This window comes from Mustela erminea, chromosome Y (genome assembly GCF_009829155.1).
Source record: "Mustela erminea isolate mMusErm1 chromosome Y, mMusErm1.Pri, whole genome shotgun sequence".
Taxonomy (NCBI): Eukaryota; Metazoa; Chordata; class Mammalia; order Carnivora; family Mustelidae; genus Mustela; species Mustela erminea.
The window spans coordinates 2,970,397-2,990,522 of record NC_045636.1 but is presented as its reverse complement, the minus strand read 5'-3'; the positions used below and the strand labels follow the sequence as shown (position 1 = coordinate 2,990,522).

At 37.3% G+C, this 20,126-nt stretch overlaps 1 protein-coding gene across 2 annotated transcripts in view; it reads right to left on the bottom strand.

Annotated features, from left to right (window-relative positions):
- Positions 1-19,912, bottom strand: part of LOC116583898 — a 39,409-nt gene extending 19,497 nt beyond the window's left edge. The window contains exons 1-11 of one of the 2 annotated variants that reach the window (XM_032331896.1): positions 19,885-19,912; positions 18,024-18,143; positions 17,544-17,706; positions 16,957-17,204; positions 16,420-16,556; positions 4,592-13,037; positions 3,534-3,731; positions 2,839-3,007; positions 1,395-1,654; positions 1,095-1,228; positions 689-989 (exon numbers count right to left, since the gene is read on the bottom strand). In XM_032331896.1, coding sequence (XP_032187787.1) covers positions 689-989; positions 1,095-1,228; positions 1,395-1,654; positions 2,839-3,007; positions 3,534-3,731; positions 4,592-13,037; positions 16,420-16,556; positions 16,957-17,204; positions 17,544-17,706; positions 18,024-18,081 — 10,114 coding nt within the window. In that variant the 5' untranslated portion in view covers positions 18,082-18,143; positions 19,885-19,912. The remainder of the gene's footprint in view (positions 1-688; positions 990-1,094; positions 1,229-1,394; positions 1,655-2,838; positions 3,008-3,533; positions 3,732-4,591; positions 13,038-16,419; positions 16,557-16,956; positions 17,205-17,543; positions 17,707-18,023; positions 18,144-19,884) is intronic. The other variant, XM_032331897.1, reaches the window with a different exon arrangement.
- Positions 19,913-20,126: the final 214 nt, after the last annotated feature.

Here is a 20,126-nt window from a genome sequence, read left to right as displayed (position 1 = left end):
AAAATGAATACTGTTACACTGAAAAGAAATAAAAATAAAATCAAGCATCCTTTACAATGGATATGACAGTAAGAAAATGATAAATAAGTTTAATTAGGTGAAAATATAATATGAAGAAATATTACCATGTTAGAAATAAATTCGTAAGGAAAGAAAAGTGAGGTTGTCAGTGATAATAATATGAGAAATTTCATAATAGTAAAAGAAAGATGGTTCACAATGTAAGATATTTCAATATATGATAGTAGAGAAATTATTACATATTACTACCAAGAAATTATATATTAACTTGAAATTCTGATATTACATTTATAAGACTCTAAAATAGTAAAGAAGTTTATGCTAGAAGAATAAAAAGTTTGAGGGTCTATACTCACCTTGTTTCCTCTTTCTATTCTGATAATATCATGAGTATCACAGTAAGAAAATTACTAAAATCATGTAATCTATATAAGAAAGAAATATTATGAACTTTAAATAATACACCAAGTATGAAATACCTTTGAAAGTTATGAGGTTAATGATTCCTATTAATTGGTTGTATTAAAAACTCATGCATTTCTCTGCGAAAAAAAACTCTCCCCCTCCTTATCTAATTCCCTATCCTTTTCTTTTCTTTCTTTCCTTATTTTTTTTTCTTTCCTTATTTTTTTAATGCCTCCCTCACTACCATTTTCTTGGGCCTTACTCTGAGGCTGCGGCAGAGAGATGAACTGAGGCTGAATAGAAGCAGGAGTGGCAGTAAAAGCCGAGGCATTCATTGAAGTAGAGACTGAAAAGGAGATGGAAGCAGAGGTAGTCATGGTCCCTTGCTGTGACCATGGTGCATGGCTGGGTCGTGTAACTCCTTGAAGCCAAAAAAGGAATGGGCTCACTTGGCTGAAGACATAGGGCTTTGTGCAATGTTCATCGAAGTGACTCAAAATTCCCACCTGCACCCATGTGTCCTTTTGTTGTAGATGGCACACCAGAGGTGCCCCTAAGTCACCCTGCAAGAAACAAGGAGAAAATGTCCATGTACATACTAAAGGAGGCTAGGAAGTAACTTCTGGTATTGAAGAAAAACTGCTTTCCACACCCCTCAACTCTATTACCTTACAGCCAGCCTCGCCCATAGCTTTCTTGGCTTCCACACAGAAAGTGAATTCATTCAGCTTGGGCCAAAACTGGGCACATGTGCTGACTTGCAGAATGCTTAGGTGTCTTTTTTGCAGAATTCCAGGACTTCCTAGTAGAAAACATACAATAGAAAGGATTTTAGATTTATCCTAGGTGAGGGACAAATATGTCTGAAGTAAAAGATAATGATAAATATTCTATTACATGAGAGTATACGATTTTCTTTCCAAATATATCATACTATGCCATCCCTGTAAATATTAAGCATTACTTACCTCTCATGAGGGACCAACTGGGTAGCCAGCAGTCATACAGCTGTATATTTTTCTCTTGCTCCAGGTTCTCCTCTAGGCAAATAGGAAGCACCAGTGGTTGGAAATGTAGTGGCTGTTTCAGGAAGATTAGCCCAGGACCCAAAGGTCCCTTGGGACCTAGGTAGGGCATGGCACGATGAATGCCTACAGTTTGAGCTTGAGCCGGCTCCTGAAGATCAATAAGTCCCACTTGGACCAGGGCCAGTGCTTCTGAGTTTTTTCTGGGAGGGAAATTTACCAATCATTTTATTATTACATATTTTGATGTGAAAAAGAACTCTGGAGTTAACATGAATCAGATAAAGTGTAGGTGAGCATTAATGTACTACTCCTATTCCCTTCATTACTTCATTTAGACACCTTCAGGGATGAGGAATTAAATGTTACAATGCACACCATTTCTTTGTCAAAAATTAAATTATTAAGCATCCTAATATTTATTTTTTAATAGTGAAATACATTTTTAAAGTTAGGAGTTGAAATATCTCACTTAACAATATATAAATAACTATGGACAGTTATTTCCTTTATGGGGACCTTTGTTTTCTTTGCTTTTTTTAATGGGTTAACTTCACTATGTTAAACAAAGAAATAAAACTATACTCAAAAGAGGAAGATGTGGTCCATATACACTATGGAGTATTAATGCCTCCATCAGAAAGGATAAATCCCCAAGTTTTGTAGCAACATGGACAGGACTGGAAGAGATTATGCTGAGTGAAATCAGTCAAGCAGAGAGAGTCAATTATCATATGGTTTCACTTATTTGTGGAGCATAACAAATAGCATGGAGGACATGGGGAGTTAGAGAGGAGAAGGGAGTTGGGGAATATTGGAAGGTAAGGTGAACCATGAGAGACTATGGACTCTGAAAAACAATCGGAGGCGTTTGAAGTGGTGGGGGGCTGGAGGTTGGGGGAACCAGTTGGTGGGTATTAGAGAGGGCATGGATTGCATGGAGCACTGGGTGTGTTGCAAAAATAATGAATATTGTTATGCTGAAAATAAATAAAAAATAAATTATAAAAGAGCATTTTTCAAATAGTTATAATTCTACAGATTCATATTTTTAAGAGATAACAGGTTGAAGTCAGAAAATGGAAAACTGTGAGCCTTACCATTTAAACATTCCATCATTTTATTACAGGTAAAATTATACAAAAATAGGGTATAGTTTTATAGACCTATTGATTTGGATCCTGAAATTATCTGTGAAAAATAGGGAAAGCACTAATTTAAGGATACTTAAGGATATGACAAGATACAAGAGGAGATGCTTTCTCTATAGTTAAGAAAATGTATCAGATGAGATTACAGAAAAAAGATATACTAAATTTGATTTCTGTAGCAAACAAAGAATATGTACCTTCTTTAAAGAATCTTGAAATGACATACTTAGACTTACATGAAATTTGCACATCTAGCTGAGGTAAGGATCCACTGTTCATTCAGTATAGAGCCAGCACAGAAATGGGAGAAAGAGAGTTGCACAGAAACCATCCAAGGAAATTCACCCAATTCAGCTTCCCAGCAGTTGGGGCAGTGGGGAACAAGGCCAGGTCGTAACCCACATTCTGCAGAAGGAATCCATGTTTTTAATAGTTTGAAGTTAGTATTAACACCTCCTTTATCTGAACAGTTTGATTTCCTATATTTTGACTTTATAAAAGTGTTTGTAAATTTTCAACTTTAGGAAAATGCTTGAAAAAATATATATTTTTAATCCTATAGAGTTGGGGGTGAGAACAGAAATGGCCTGTATACACTCTCTGAAAATAACATATGTCTTTTCATTTCTCAAACAGAATAAACCATTCTAAGCACTAAAAGTATGTCAATATTATGCTCTGAAAGGATCTATATTTATAAAACTTAAATTGATTCTAGCAAAAATTAGTCTTCTCTCAGTATGTGGACATCTGTTAAGATTTTATTATCCATTCCCCATTCTCTGATCAAAAAACTGCTTTGAATTTTGACCTGTCCAAGTCCTGGTCCAGGTCCAAGACCTAACCTGACCTATACAGAAATTCTTGTCTTAGGCTCCAACAAAGATCTTGGTCCCAAGGATTATAACTCAAATAGATGCCCTTAACTTGCCTGTGGCTTCATGAGAAATAACAGCTGTCTTGAAGAGCCAGAAAGCCTGGGTACTCTCTTTCCAGACCACACTTAGGCGACATTCAGCCAAAGAAACATTGAATTCCGAATACTTGAGAGGATCTTCTTCAGGCTGTTTTGACTTGGTTCCAGATTGAGATCCAGTCATCAGAGAAGGTTCTTTTGTTAAAAGTGTGGCTGGAGCAGCAAGAAGATATGAAAAAGTATGAGAAAGAATGGTCTTTCATAAATTTTAAGGAAGACAATTCCTTGATAGAGCTATCAGGAGAGGAGGCTAAGGGCAGGAGAACAGTTTGAGAAAAGGCTGCTTGAGAAAGAATGAAGCAAGGAGGGAAAATACAGAATAAAGGGAATGTGCAAGAAGAAATGACCAAACAGGAACGGGACAATGCACATGGTGGTAGGAGAGAACAAGGAAGAAGAAAGGAAAATGTTGGAGAGAGGGGGCTAAGAGAAGTAGATGTTATATGAGGGCTTCCATTTGTTTTGATAATTTGTAATTTATTAACAAACTGCATGTAATGAAGGCTTTCAGGAAGCCAAATACTTGAAAAGGGAAGAAAGGGAATGTTTGTGAGCTCACTCAAATGGAGAAAATTGATTTGATACTGCCTTTCTGTTGTACCTATCTCAGTTGACAAAGCTATTAAATATTGATGTGGGGAAGGAATTACTTCTATTGGTAAAAAAGGTACATGTTTAGACTAGGAACCAAAATGGCTAGTTAAGAGAGTTGCTCCAACTATGGACTCTGAAAAACAATCTGAGGGGTTTGAAGTGGCGGGGGGTGGGAGGTTGGGGTACCAGGTGGTGGGTATTATAGAGGGCACGGATTGCATGGAGCATTGGGTGTGGTGAAAAAATAATGAATACTGTTTTTCTGAAAATAAATAAATTAATTTATAAAAGGGAGAGAGTTGCTCCATCTGCTTCAACCTCAGAAGGAGCAAATGATATAATTCTATAAACTTTATAATGCATTTGGATCCATGTTCTGATTTTGTCATGTTTATGAATAGCAAAGGATGCATTAATACCAGTTTCAGGTTGGGCCCAGGATCTGACTGCTTGAGTTTCAGGATGGATCCAAGGGTGAACCATACCAACTTCAGGCTGCAACCTGGAGCTGAAGATCTGAGATTCAGAATTGGTCCATGGTCTGATTTTATTCATTTGCATGTAGAACCAAGATTTAAGTGCATCAGCTTCTAGCTTCATCCAAGGTCTGACTTTCTGGATTTCAGAGTAGGTCCAGGGTTGATTCACAGTACCTCTCTGCTGAGTCCAGGGGTGATTTGTACCAACTTCAGCCTGACTCCAGGGGTTGGCAGACAAGGAGTCAGATTTAATCCAGGGTCTATTTGTATCACTCTGAGTCTGTAACCAAGATGTAATTGTATCAATCTCAGATAAAGTTGGAGGTTTTACTATTTGCCTTTCTGTCTGGGTCCAAATTTGGATTGTTTCAGTTCCAGTCTGAGTCCATGATCTAATTGTATTAGTTTCAGCCTGGTTCCAAGGTTTTATTGAATCCATTTGAGTCTGGAACCAATGTCTTATTACTGTACCAGCTTCTTTCTGGGTAAGGGGGTATATTTCTACATTTTCAGACTGGGTCCATGATCTAATTGTAACAGTTTCCAATTGATTCCAAGGTTGCACTGTACTAATTTCAAGCTTGGTCCAAGATCTGATGGTACTAGTTTCATACTGAGTCCAAGAACTATTTATACCATTTTGAATCCTGGAAGATGTCATTTCAGATTCAAGGTGGGACCAGGGCTTAACTACATTATTTTGACTCAGATGCCAAAATGTGCCTGAATTTCCTTCAGTCCAGATACTGACTGACTGAGTCTCAGCCTGGGTCCAGGGTGTGATTGTATTACTTTTAGACTGGATCCAGAGGCTGAATATACTAGCTTCAACCTGACTCCATGGTGGCAAGACATCATCTCCAGAAAGGGTCCAGGTTCTTATTTTGTCTCTTTCAGACTTATTCCAGAGCGGGAATACACCAATTTTAGTTGGAACCCATGATATGACTGCAGGAGTTTCATGTTTGGCCAAGGGCTCAAATCCACCAATTTCAAACTGTTTCAAAGTACTCACTGTTTGAAATTCTGAGTGGTCCCAGGTTCTTACTCTCTCTGTTTCAGTTTTAAACCAATATATGCTAATATCAGTTTCAGATAGGGGTGAGAGTCTGGCTTCTTGAGACAAAGGCACTATCCATGATACCTGTGTTTCAAATTCAAGTAAAGTCCATATATTGATATTATTAATTCCAGGATGTGTTGATAGAAAAGATGTTTGATTTTCACTTTGAATCAAGGATTGAGTAGTATCATTTTGAGGATGCAATGAAATACTGAATATACTAGCTTCAGGCAGAATCCAGGATTTCTTAGACTCAGATATAAGCCTTGTCCAAAATATGACCATATCAGCTATACTTGGTGTATAAGAATTTACTGCTTGATATTCAGCCTGAGTCCAGGATGTAACTGTGGAAATAGCAGAATGTGTCCAGGTTTTTATTAATGAATATTCATTCTGAGCCCATATTCTCACTGTAGAAGCTTTAGTCTCTGTCAAAGGATTTAGTGGATAGGAAACCTGGGTCCATGGTGTGACTGTAGAAACAAGCGTCACTGTCCACGGATTTATTACTGGAAACATACCTTGGTTCCATGATGTGACTCTAGATGTACCAGCCTCTGTCCAGGGATTTACTGCTGGAGTTACAGCTTGGGTCCATGATGTAACTCTGGAAGTGATAGCCTCTATCCAGGGATTTAATGCTCGGGATACAGCTTGGGTCCATGGAATGAATCTGGATGCCCCAGCCTCTGTCCAGGTATTTTTTGCTGGATGTACAGCTTGGGTCCATGAAGTGATTCTGGAAGTGATGGCCTCTGTCCAGAGATTTACTGCTGGAGGTACAACTTGGGTCCATGGAGTGACTCTGGAAGTGATGGCCTCTGTCCAGGGATTGACTGCTGGAGGTACAGTTTGGGTCCATGGAGTGACACTGGAAGTGATGGCTTCTGTCCAGGGATTTACTGCTGGAGGTACAACTTGGGTCCATGGAGTGATTCTGGAAGTGATGGCCTCTGTCCAGGGTTTTACTGCTGGAGGTACAACTTGGGTCCATGAAGTGATTCTGGAAGTGATGGCCTCTGTCCAGGGATTGATTGATGGAGGTACAATTTCGTTCCATGGAGTGACTCTGGAAGTGATAGCTTCTCTCCAGGGATTTACTGCTGGAGGTACAGCTTGCGTCCATGGAATGATTCTAGAAGTGAAAGCTTCTGTCCAGATATTTATTGCTATAGGTATAGCTTGGGTCCATGGAGTGACTCTAAAAGTGACAACCTCTGTCCAGGGATTTACTTCTGGAGTTTCAGCTTGGGTAGAAGTGACAGTCCAAGGATTTACTGCTGGAGGCACAGCCTGCGTCCATGGAATGAATCTGGATGCACTAGACTCTGTCCAGGGATTTACTGCTGGATGTACAGCTTGTGTCCATAGAATGTCTCTGGAAGTCACAATCTCTGTCCAGGGATTCAGAGCAAGAGCCTGACCCTGAGTTAATGCTATGACTGTGTCACTCTCAAATTGTGTTCCAGTTTTAACCAGTACAGATTGAATTTGGGTGAACTGTGGAAATATTCCAAAAGTAGACCATGGATTTACTATTTTGGCTTGGGTCCAAATTTTGTCTGATGAAGCTAACATCTGTGTCCAAGGTTTTGTTCTTGAAGATTCATCCAGGACCCACACTGTGACTGTATCTGCTATAGATTTTGTCCAGGGATTTAATTCTAGAGATTCAGCTTGAGCCCACAGTATAATTGTATCAGCTACAGTCTGTGTAAATGAACTTACTGCTGGATATTCAGCTTGTGTCCATGGAATGACTATGGACGCCACAGGCTCTATCCAAGGATTTACTAATGGAGATTCAGTCTGAGTCCACAATGTACCTATACTCCCCTCAACTGATGGGTTTAGGGCTGGAGATTTGTACTCTGTCAAGATATTTACTTCTGGTGATTCAGACTGTGACCATGGATTTATGGCTGGAAACTGAACCTGAGTCCAAGTATTTACTGATGGAGATTTAGTCTGTGTCCATTTTGTGACTCTATCAGCTCTAGGGTTTTGATTTACAGCTAGATGTTCAGTCTGAGTCCACAATGGGAGTATGGAAGCTATAGCTTCTGTCCAGGGAATTAAGGGTGGAGATTCCGACTGAATCCACATTTTGACTGTACCTACCTCAGTGTCCAAAGTTCTGGACAACTCCAGTGTCCAAAGTTTTACTTCTGAAAATTGATATTTGGTTCCTGGTATGACTTTAACAGATACAGTATCTATCCAGGGCTTTATGGTTGGAAAAAATCCCATAGTCCATGGTAAGAATGTTTCAGAAAAAGCCTGTGTCCAGGTGTTTTCTTCTGGCGATTCATTCTGGGTCCATGGTGTGACTAAGTTATTTTCAGGCTGTGTCCAGGGATTTATTGCGAGAGATTCAGCCTGGATCCACAGTGTGACTATAACATTTTCAGGTTGTGTCCAGAGATTTATAGTAGCAGATTCAGGCTGGGTCCATGATGTGACTGTGTCAGTTTCAGACTGTGTCCATGGATTTACTCTTGAAGACTCAACCTGAGACCATGATCTAAATGTGTTAGTTTCTGGATCTGCCCAGGGATTTAATGCTGGGTATCTACCATGGGTCTGCAGTGTGACTAGATTAGTTTTGGCTTGGGTCCAGAGATTTACTGTAGCAAATTCAGCCTGGGTCCATGGTGTGACTATGTTAGTTTCAGACTGTGTCCAGGGATTCACTGCAGGAGATTCAGCTTGGGTCCACAGTGTGACTATATCAACCCCTATGGTCTGTGTCAAGAGATTTATGATTTCAGAATTTGCCTGGGTCCAGAATGTGACATTATCCATTTCAAATGTTGTCCAGGGATGTACTGAAGGATATTCAACTAGGTTAATTGGTGTTACTGTGTCACCTGCAGCATCTGTCCAAGGATTTACTGCTAGGGACTTACCACGAGTCCATGGTGTGATCGTGCCAGGTTCTGTCCAAGGATTTATTTTTAAAGATTCACCCTGAGTCCACTGTATGATTGCATCAGTTTCAGACTGTGTCCAAGGATATACTAGAGGTGATTCAGCTTGATTCCACAGTATGATTGCATCAGATACTCCCTTTGTCATAGACTTTATTGCCAGAGATTCAGCATAAGTTAGTGGTGTGATTGTGAAAGCTACAGCCTCTGTCCAGGTTTTCACTGATGGAGACTGATCATGAGTCAACAGTGATACTGTGAAAGCTACAGCATCCATCCAGGGATTTACTCCTGCAGATTCAGCCTGATTCCATGGTATTACTGTGGCAGCTACAACCCCTGTCAGTGAATTTACTGTCAGTGATTTTGTCTGGGTCCATGATGTGAGAGTGGAAGCTACAGTCTCTGTCCAGTGATTTACTACTAGAGTTTTAGTCTGGGTCCACAATGTGATATCAGCCAAAGGGTCTATCCAGGTCTCTAATGCAGGAAATTCATCCCCAGTAAATGATGTGACTGTACTGGATACACTTTTTGTCCACTGAATTACTGCTGGACGTTCACTCTGGGTCCACTGTATAACAGTATCGGTTACAGGCTCTGTCCAGGGATTTAATGCTATGGAATCAGTCAGGGTCCGCAGTGTGTCCACATCAGCTATAGATTGTGACCATGGATTTACTACTGGAGATTCAACCTGGGTCGACAGTATAACACTATCAGACACAGTCTCTGCCCAGAGATTTACTGCTGGAGAATCAGCCAGAGTCCATGATGAAATTATTTCAGCTATAGGTTGTGGCCACGAATTTATTCCAGGAGTTTCTGCCTGGGTCCACGCTGTGACTGCATCAGTTTCAGATTGTGCCCAAGGATTTATTTCTAGATTTCCCTTGTTGGTCCACAATGTGGTACTATCAGTTTCATATGGTCTCCAGAAATTTCCTGCTAAAGATTCTGTCAGAGTCCATGTTGTAAGTGTATGGGTTTTAGACTTTTTCCAGGAATGTAATAATGGAGGCTCATCCTGAGTCCACACTGTGACTGTATCAGCTACAGGCTGTGTCCAAGAATTTACTGCTAAAGATTCAGTTTGGGTCCACTGAGTGCCTGTCCCAGCTATAGAATATATCCAGGGATTGACTGCTGGAGATTCAGCCTGAGTCCATAGTAGGACAGTGTTAGTTTCAGACAGTACCCAGGGATTTACTGCTGGGGACTCAACCTGTATCCATGGCTTGACTATACCACTTTCAGACTGCATCCAGGGGTTTAGTGCTGGGGATTCAACCTGTATCCATGGTGTGACTATATCACTTTCAGACTGCATCCAGGGGTTTAGTGCTGGGGACTCCACCTGCATCCATGGTGTATCAGCTGCAATTTTTATCCAAGGAAGTACTTCTGAAGGTTCACTCTGGACCCACTTTGTGACTGTATCACCTATAGAGTTTGTCCAAGGATTTATGACTAGGGATTCATCCGGGGTCCATGATGTGACTGTATCATTTTCAGACTGTATCCCGGGATTCACTGCTGGAGATTCAGCCTGTGTCCTCATGGCTGTATCAACTATAGTCTTTGTTGAGGAATTTGTTTCTGAAGGTTCATCATGGTTCCACTGAGTAACTGTATCATCTATAGGTTGTGTCCAGAGACTGGCCACTGGCAGTTCAGGCTGAGTCAACTGTGTAGCTGTATGAGACAAAGGATACGTCAAGAGCTTTTGTCCTGGAAATTCAGTCTTTGCCCATGTAGTATCAGGTAAAACCTCTGTCCTATGATTAATTGCTGGAGCTTCTCCTTGGGTTGAGACTATAACTGTTTCAGTTTCAGTCCGTACCCAAGGATTAACTTCTGGAGTCTCAGCCTGCACCCATGCCCATGGTGTCGATGTATCCCCTTCATTTTGTGTCCCAGAATTGATTATACCTATATCTGGCTGAATCCAAGGATTTGTGTCAGATTCAGACTGTGTCCAGAATCTAATTTTATCACCTTCAAGCTTATCCCAGGGCCTTACAGTATAAATGTCATGATGTATCCAGGCTCTTAACTTGTCTGCCACAGGCTGGTTCCATGGCCTGACTATTTCTGTTTTGGACTGTATCCATGGGTGGGCTGCTTGGGATACTGACTCTGTCCACATTGTGGCTGTGTCCACTTGAGTCTGGAACCAATTTCTGACATTGTTAGCCTCAGATTTAGTCCAAAACCTGGCTATGTCACCTTCAGGTTGGGTCCAGAAGTGAGTTGTCTGAAATTCTGTCTCAATCCAAGGTTTTAATGTATGCATTAAAGTTTGAAACCAAGATCTGACTCTATCAGCTTCAAGCTCAGACCAGGAAATGGTTGTTTGAGATTCAGGTTGGCTCCATGTTCTGACTGTATTGGTTTGTATTTGCAACCAAAGTCTAGCTGCATCATCTTCAGGCCTTGTCCAGGGTGTAATTGTATTAACTTTAGATTGTGTCCAGATTTTGAATGTTGATGCTTCAGGTTTCATCCATGGTTGGATGCTACCAGCTTCAGACTGAGTCCATGGTCTTATCATGTCAACTTCAGGCTGAGTCCAAGGGTAAAGTGTTTGAAAGCCTGGCTGGGAACTTGTTCTCATTTGATTAGATCTAGTCCATAACCAGGATCTGGCCATACCACCTTTAGGCTTGTTCTCAAGTCTGACTGTTTTAATTTCAGTGTGGGTCATGGATCTAATTATATCTGCTTCTGGTGGGGTCCAATATTTGTCTTTACCATTTTCATTCTGGGCTCTAGCTCTGACTATTTGAAACTTAGGCTGAATCCAGGATCTTATTTTTTCAGCTTTAGTCTGTAACCATGGTCTGATTTTATCTGCTTTCAGCTGAGTCAGTTGTTTTCTTGTTTGGGTTTCTGGCTGGGTCCAGGTTTGGACTATGTCAGCTTCAGGTTTAGTCAAGGGTCTAATTGTAACAGCTTTAGACTGAACAAAAGGCTTAATTACATTTGTAATAGTAGGTATCAAAAACCATGTTGTATCTGCAGTTTGAATCTGAGGTTTGACAATAATAGACTCATCATGTTCAATCAATGGACTTATTCTATCCATTTGACTTGATGCTTTGATAATACTGGTCTTATATTTTTCCCAAGACTTAATATTATTGCTTGAAGGTGGAATCCAGGTAAAAGGAATATTAAGTGCTGAGGAAGTCCATAATTGAGCTGACTTAGATTCAGGAAGACTCCAGTATTCATTGGTCTTTTCTATAAGTTCTTGGGATCCACCTAAACTCAAGACTGACTTGAACCAAGGTTCCAAGGTAAGAGTTACTGTAGGATACAGAGATCCATATGAATTTAGTGTGGAATGGGTCCAGAATTCATTTTTATTAGCTGTTAAAGGAACCCATCCATTCAAGTTGTAAGTTACTGGTTTAAAAGCAGTGTGAACTCTATCAACTACATGGTGTATTTGGCTTCCAACATTCTCTTCAGTAGATTGGATTTGCATCACTGTTTCTGTTTTATCAGGTACAATATGTTTCCAAGGTGCAATGTCAGGGGTAATTTCCAGCCAGGGTCTAGCTAGAAGTTGACCATGAAAAGGAAACCTACTAGATTGAACTTGAGACTGTACAGTATTAACCCCAGAAAGAAGTTGGGATCCATCTATGCCATTTGAAAACAAAACACTGGATATAGAAGAATTAACTAATGGCAGTGTATGAAGCCCAATTTTACCAGCTAAAGGATTAACCCAAGAATTTACTGAATTGGTAATAGTTTGGTATTGATAGTTCATTGTATTTTTCTGAAGAAGTTCCCAGGGTATAGATTTGTCAGGTGTTGGAGTCTTTGGTGTTCCAGAAATAACCAAAATTTCAGAAGTATCAACTGTTGGGGTATTCCAGGGTTCAGACATATCAGAAGGATCCCACTGTTTAGTACCAAGAGATGTCCAAGATTGTATCATTGGGAATTGGCTAGGTGAGGAGAGCTGATTAGTTTTAAGATGTAACTCTCTACTGCCTGGAAAATAGTCTCTATTATTTGAATGAAAAAATATGGGAGGAGGATTCCGGCGCTGTCTGTTCAGTGGGAAAGTGCCTAATGTTCTCTTCCTTGACTGTAGAGAGAATCTAGGGGAGGTCAAAATGGCAGTTTCCCTGTTCAGGCTAAGCCTGTCTTGTGGACCATGTTCTAACCCTGGAGTAAAACTGCAGAGTAGAGAAAAAATAGGATCCAGTGTCTTCTGGGAAGTCTTGATAAGCCATTTCATCCAAGATAAATATGGAGCTGTCTTGATGACAAGAATAGGGTCATAACAGGCCATTGAGGATTCACTGACCAAGCCCACCAGTTTCCAGTGTTTGCCAAAAAAGCAGAGAACAGGACTACCCTGCTGTACCTGAATGAGGAAAAAATATAAGTCATAAGTTATATGAGACAAACAGGCAGATAAACATATATAGTAGGTGTATATTAAAATATATGTAACAAATTATATGTAAATATATATATAAATTATAAAATATATGGCTACATATGTATGTTATAAATAACATTTATGTTATACACATAGTATTATCTGTAAATACTTTAAAATATATATAATTTATATATTTTCTACCATATATCCATATGACACAGTGAACAATAATAAATGTTACCTAGTTCATACTTCACAAAGGTCTAGAATATGATTTACACACACATAATTATAATTCAAATTAAAGGAGAAAAAACAAATGACAGAGGATATGTAGAGAAAACTCCAAAACACTAAATAGCAATTACATATTCAACATTTAGCATTTTCCTTTGTATATCACTTATTCTCTTTGCCGAATATTTCTAGGCAGGGCACAACTTATACAATCATATGTAATGACTATGTTCATTCTTACCACCTCCATTGTCATTACTCTGATTCAGGATGTCATTTCTTATTTTCACGTCATCATCACTGCTGCTATTCTCTCACACCCAGCCTTGTTTCTTGCTTAATTCTCCTTCTGACAGGCAGATATTCAGAGTAAAAGCCAAAGGCATTTTTACTCAGTTCAACATTTTTCCTTTGTTCATTTTAATACCATCATATTTGCTTCATTCTTCACAGAAATTTTTCCAAAGTAGTCTCCTCTGCCTGGAATTGCCTTCCTTCATGGGATTTACTTGGACTGATCTCTAAAGGGCTTTAAGGTTTTGTTCAAATAGAACATTTTTAAAGACATTCTGCGTTTCTCCTACTTTGGATAGCACATTTTCATCATTTTGTTATCACCAATTGTTTTCTTAAAAGTATGTTTTAGGGTTGGCTGGGTGACTCAGTGGGGTTGGGCCTCTGCCTTCGGCTCAGGTTGTGATCCCACGGTCCTGGGATCGAGCCTGCATTGTGCTCTCTGCTCCGCACGGAGCCTGCTTCCCCCTCTCTCTCTGCCTGCCTCTCTGCCTACTTGTGATCTCTCTCTCTGTGTCAAATAAATAAAATCTTTTTTTAAACAAATTTGTTTTATACCCTTAAAGTTTTACTTTTTTATTTCATTCCCATAACTTGGAAATAAGCTTCATAAGGATAAAGATAATTATGTTTTTTTTAAATGTTAAATCTTAAATAGTCCCAAATCATGTTTAGGCAATCAATGTTTAATGAATGAATGATCTCTTACAGTTTTTGCAGTTCATGCTAGACTATTTTGAGAAAATAACTGTGAAGAGTATAAAGGTAGGTTACTAGACTCGGTTGGTTAGATTCCTAAGTAAATCTGACTTACTTGATTTTTTAAAGGCTGTGTTTCATACCACTTTCCAAAACACAAAATGCTTGATTTTTCTAAAATCCACTTTTTTGGCATTAAAATTTTTCTGTGACTTTAAGGGCTTCAACATCAATTCCATGCACCATTATTTCATAATATGATCCAAAAGGTTTTCTTTTCTCACCTTTTAAATATTTTTCTAACCATGTTCCCCCTACAAATTTTCCCACTCAAATATTTTCTATGTATTAAATGGTCTTTACATTTGCACATCTTATCTCTATGGCAAAGAGCTACTTTCCTCTCAAAATTTAAAAAATCCCCTTCACCTATCCAAATGTAGATATAATTGTCATCTCCACTGTTCACAATAAAGACTTCAATAAGAACATTAACAAAATTATATTTTACCAATATGTTGCACTATTCTCTCCTATTAAATCATAAATTCTGGTGACCTGGCCCAGGCTGGGATCTTCTAAGAACTGGGACCAGGGCTGTTTTCTCTCTGTACCCTATCAATCTGTAATCTAACATGCTGCAGTTACATGGTCTCCCTTAATTTCAAGTTTACCAAATATTGATTTCAACACTTTTTTTTTCTTTGGTCTTTTGGGTATGAGAAAGTTTTGGCAATATGTTTGTTAAGAAGAATTTGATATCATTTCGTATCCCTTTTCCAGCACGGATTCTAACATTTCCTTATTTGTAAATTTCAAACAATGTTTTTAATTTTGCCTATCTTATTTTTTATTTCAAATTTCTTTGTAGATATTAGTGACTTCTTAAATTTTATCTGTTACAAACAAAATATTACTCTTTCTAAAATGCAATATATGATCTCCTAGGTAGAACTTTAGGAAAAAAGGTCACACTGGTCTTTAAACCTTTCATGTTTATAATATAATGGCAATGTTTATATATTATATGAAACCAACAATTCAAAATCAATAGTGTAAATATTGATCTAAACAATTTTGTGCTTTAAAAGAAATTCTGAATATTTTGTTCATTGCTACTATGATTTCTTTAAACATTTCAACATATTTCTTTTAATTCTTTGAACACATTAATAATGCCTGCTTTGAGATATTTTTCTGCTAAATGCATCTGGCTCTACTCAGAGCCAGTTTCTATTTATTGTTGTTTTTTATAGAAGTACTCAAATTTTCTTGTTCTTTGCCTGTCTCTTGTTTTTGTTGTTGTTAAAAGCTGGATAATCTGAGGGTTTTGAAGGGACGGGGGGTGGGAGGTTGGGGTACCAGGTGGTGGGTATTATAGAGGGCACGGATTGCATGGAGCACGGGGTGTGGTGCAAAAATAATGAATACTGTTATGCTGGAAAAAAAAAAAAAGATGGCCTCATATGAAAAGCTGGATATTTTAGGTAATAAAATTCACTTTTCTAATATATATATATATATTTATGTTGGTAGTGGTAGTGGGTACTCCTCATCACTAATTCTGTTAAATATTTTTGCATCTTCAAGATGGAGAAATAATAATTTTATCTCTAACTGAAAACTTTTAAGTACTCAGTGTGTATTTATAAAACTGAATTCTATTTGTATTCTAACAACCCAACTCAATCCAAGGATAACCTGTTCTTCCCATTGCTTTGGATATATTTAAACAAGTTTTATAATAAACAAGTTTTATAAAGGAATTTTACTGATGAAGGTGTTCCTGTTTTATTTGTGATCTTAAACATAAATATATCTCTGAATCTTTTCTGACATAATATATGTATGTATATATGATTATATATAATCACATGAACATTAACAGTGGGTTGCATGTGAAAGCAAAAAAACCTTTCTTTTTCATTAAAGGAATAACATCCAACACGTTATCTAACCCTCTTAAATGTTTAAGTGTACAGTGTAAGATTGTTAACTGTATACACTAGGTTGTTCAGCAGATCGCCAGAACGTATTCACCTTGCATAAGTGAACTTGTATTCATTTTATATTTTACATATGTTTTTATGTCTCCCCCCCAATGGTAACTTTGCCCTTATACAGTAAGTACCCAGCAGTCTTCTTGTGGCTGACTCCAGATGCATAAATTGTTACTTTTGGTTAGGTGGATGTGTTGATGGTGGCAGAATGAGAGATCCAGCAGTTTAACTGACAGCGTTTTGATACTGGTTCCAAAGTTATTGTGCTCTGAGGGAATAGAGATAGAAAGGACGATGAGATATGGGTTATTATATTATTATAATCTATTACTAGGTTGGTATAGCTTCCAATCTTCTAATACAAAATTACCAAGATATTCTGACTTTTCCTTTCCTTCCATCTTATCTCATACAAATTTATCTCATATTTTCTTGGATTTTTTTTAGCTGTTCTTAAATCCTTCTTACATAATGTAACACAGAATATTATAACCTGTGATATCATTACTTTACCTTTTTTACTCCATATAAAGTGGAATACTATGGATTTAATTATTTACAAGATTCTTTAACTTCCTATTTTATTTTTACATTATTTTGCTTTGCTTTTCTATATCATTATATGAGCTACCTTTATGATATGACAGAACATGACTCTTGTGGCTTACTCTGATATTGGTATACCCTGCAGTGTCTGTACTGGCAGTTATAACAGCTCTTCCAGAAGATGTTGTGAGTCTGATAAAGTGGTATTTTTTCCCCTCTAATAGGGTACTGCAGAAGGACCACTCCTATAACTCCTTTGACTGGATTCATTCCAACTTGTGGATCAAAACTGGGGTGCAGGCATATTTTTTTGCCAATTAAGAAATCTTCTTGGTCAGTGATCCCTGAAATGTCAGAGTGCAAATGTTTCCTAAAGGAATAGAAAAGTGAAGAACAGAATAATGAAGTTATACTGAGAAAAACCATTTCATTTTACTTCCATTTAAGCTGAAATTTTAATGGAAAGTTTGAACTTAGTTAACAATATAATCCAACAAATTTCTATTTACATGCCTGTAAAATGATGCTCTACATTACACATTGAATAGAATTTGACTTTTAGAACTCCAAACTTCATGTTAATATATTATTTTCCAAAGACAAAGTCCCTTGAATGCATCAGTATCCAATGCAAATAAAATTAATTTTGGAAAAAATATAAAATGTATATATAACTATTATCTCTTATTGTGACTCTAGCTGTACTTACAGTTTACTCAGACAGCTGGCTGTGGAGAGGACCCACCACCGACTCAGAATAACACCCTGGCATGTTTCAGCCATAGACACTAGCCATGGGTTGTTTCTGGATGCTGTCAATGGGGCAAACGTTGGGGTCAATGAGCTTAACCACTGCTTTTGAGAATTGGGTACTAAAAGGGAAGATAGGGAGGGGAAGAAGTAAATATAACATGAAAACAACATCTTTCTGTATGATTAATGAGATTTGTCATCTTACCTTTGTTTGTTGAAGATGGGAAATAAGAGAATATAGAGAATAATGAGAAAGGTAAATAAAAGTGGCAAAATGTAAGATGAGGTGAAAGAGAAGCATAAGTAGTAGCAAATGAGGTAAACATCACGGAGAAAAACAGAAGATATTTTAAAAGATTAAGGAAAATCAAAAATATTTTCCCCAGTATTAAGACAAACAAGAAGAGAAAAAAAATCCCAATTAGCTGTGACTTACCACCACAGCAGTGAAAAAACAGTCCCCAAAACTGGTAGAGGCAAAGTGGAGATCTCATGTTGGCTCAAGTGGATGTGAATGCAAAACAGCGTTCTACTTGAGTAGCTGCCAGAGTTGAGACTGAAATTATAAGATATAGAATGTTTGACATCATAATACCTACTTATGAGATAACTGCCTTCTTCTATTATGATCACCGCCCTAGAAATGTTACACACAACAAGTTTATTCAAGTTAAATATAATTTAAAAATTAAAAGAAACTTTATTTAGTTCAAGGTTAACCTTCATTTTTGGAGTGAGACAATGAATATCATTCCAACACCCTGTAAAGAATATTACCTATTTGGCATTACCATGTAGCTTTACTTACCTGCCACATATACATGCTAATTAAAAGAATTAGATCCATATGATCTAACACAGAAATAAGTTTATGAAATACTGATTAATAATAGTTTAAAACAACTTACAGATCAGTATAGAAAATGATAGAAACTAAAACTGTGGAAAGTTATCTCAAGAGCTGTAGATACTTCTCTCTGATGAAAATCTCGTGCAAAGAGCAACAATTCAATAAATTTTACCTAATCTCATATAGAGTGTACTATAAAGTTGAACACATAATTCTGAGGAAAGGAAGCCTTGGGCTTCATAGGGTTCTCAATTCAGTGGAGGGATATATTAGTTAAGATTAGTTTCTGCTGGATAGAATAGAAAACATAAAACTGATTATATTCAAAATATATATATTTTAAATATATATAAAATATATTATATATATGATATATAGATAGCATATAACATCATATCATGATATATAATATCATATATATCATATATCTATTTATATATCATATATATCATATAATCAATATTATCTATATGATATATATCACATATATCATTAGATATCATAGGATATCTATAGATATCTATATATATGATATCTATCTATATATCTATATATGTATCATATGTTATATATAACATATTATATATATGGAGATATATATATAGATCTATATATATAGATAGATATAACATATTATATATATATGGAGATATATATATCTATATAGATATCATATAACATCATGAGATACCAGTGAAGTCAGCTTCATGATTTTATCTGAGTTCATTCTATCATTCTGGTCAGCAATTTTACTTTGAATTCCATCCTTAAAAAGACTAAAAAATGCTTTATCTCTATGATGTCCTTGTACAGAACAGCAATTAAAAACAGAAGAGAGAGCAAAGACAAAATCTAATGTTTTCCATTTAAGTCTTTATTCCATTTTGAATTTATTTTTGAAAATGGTCCAGTGTCATTCTTCTGCATGTGGCTGTCCAATTTTCCCAACAGCATTTGTGAAGAACCTGTCATTTTTCCGTTGTACATCCGTTCCTGCTTTGTTGAAGATTAGTTGGCCGTAGAGTTAAGGGTCCATTTCTGGGCTCTCTATTCTGTTCCATAGATCTATGTGTCTGTCTTAATGACTACAGCTTTGTAATACAGCTTGAAGTCTGGATTGTGATGCCTCCAGCTTTGCTTTTCTTTTTCAAGACTGCTTTGATCACTTGGGGTCTTTTCTGGTTGCATACAAATTTTATTTTACATTATTTGTAAATAATGTAAAATAACGTAAATAATGTAAGGTTTATTTGTTCTAGCTCTGTGAAGAATGCTGGTGGTATTTTGACAGAGATTGAATTAAATTTGTACACTGCTTTGGGAACTATGGAAATTTTAACAATGTTTATTTTTCCTATCCGTGAGCATGCAGTATTTTTTCATTTCTCTGTGTCCCTTTCAATTTTTTTCACAAGTGTTAAATTTTTGCAGAGTACAGATCTCTTACCTTTCTGGTTAGGATGATTTGCAGGTATCCTATGGTTTGGGTGCAACTGTAAATGAGATCAAATTTTTTTTTTCCATTATTATGCTGTGTTAGTCACCATATAGTACATCATTAGTTCTGTTTTTTTTTTTAATTTCTTTTCAGTGTAACAAAATTCATTGTTTATGCACCACACCCAGTGCTCCATGTAATACGTGCCCTCATTAATACCCACCACCTGGCTCACCCAACTTACCACCCTC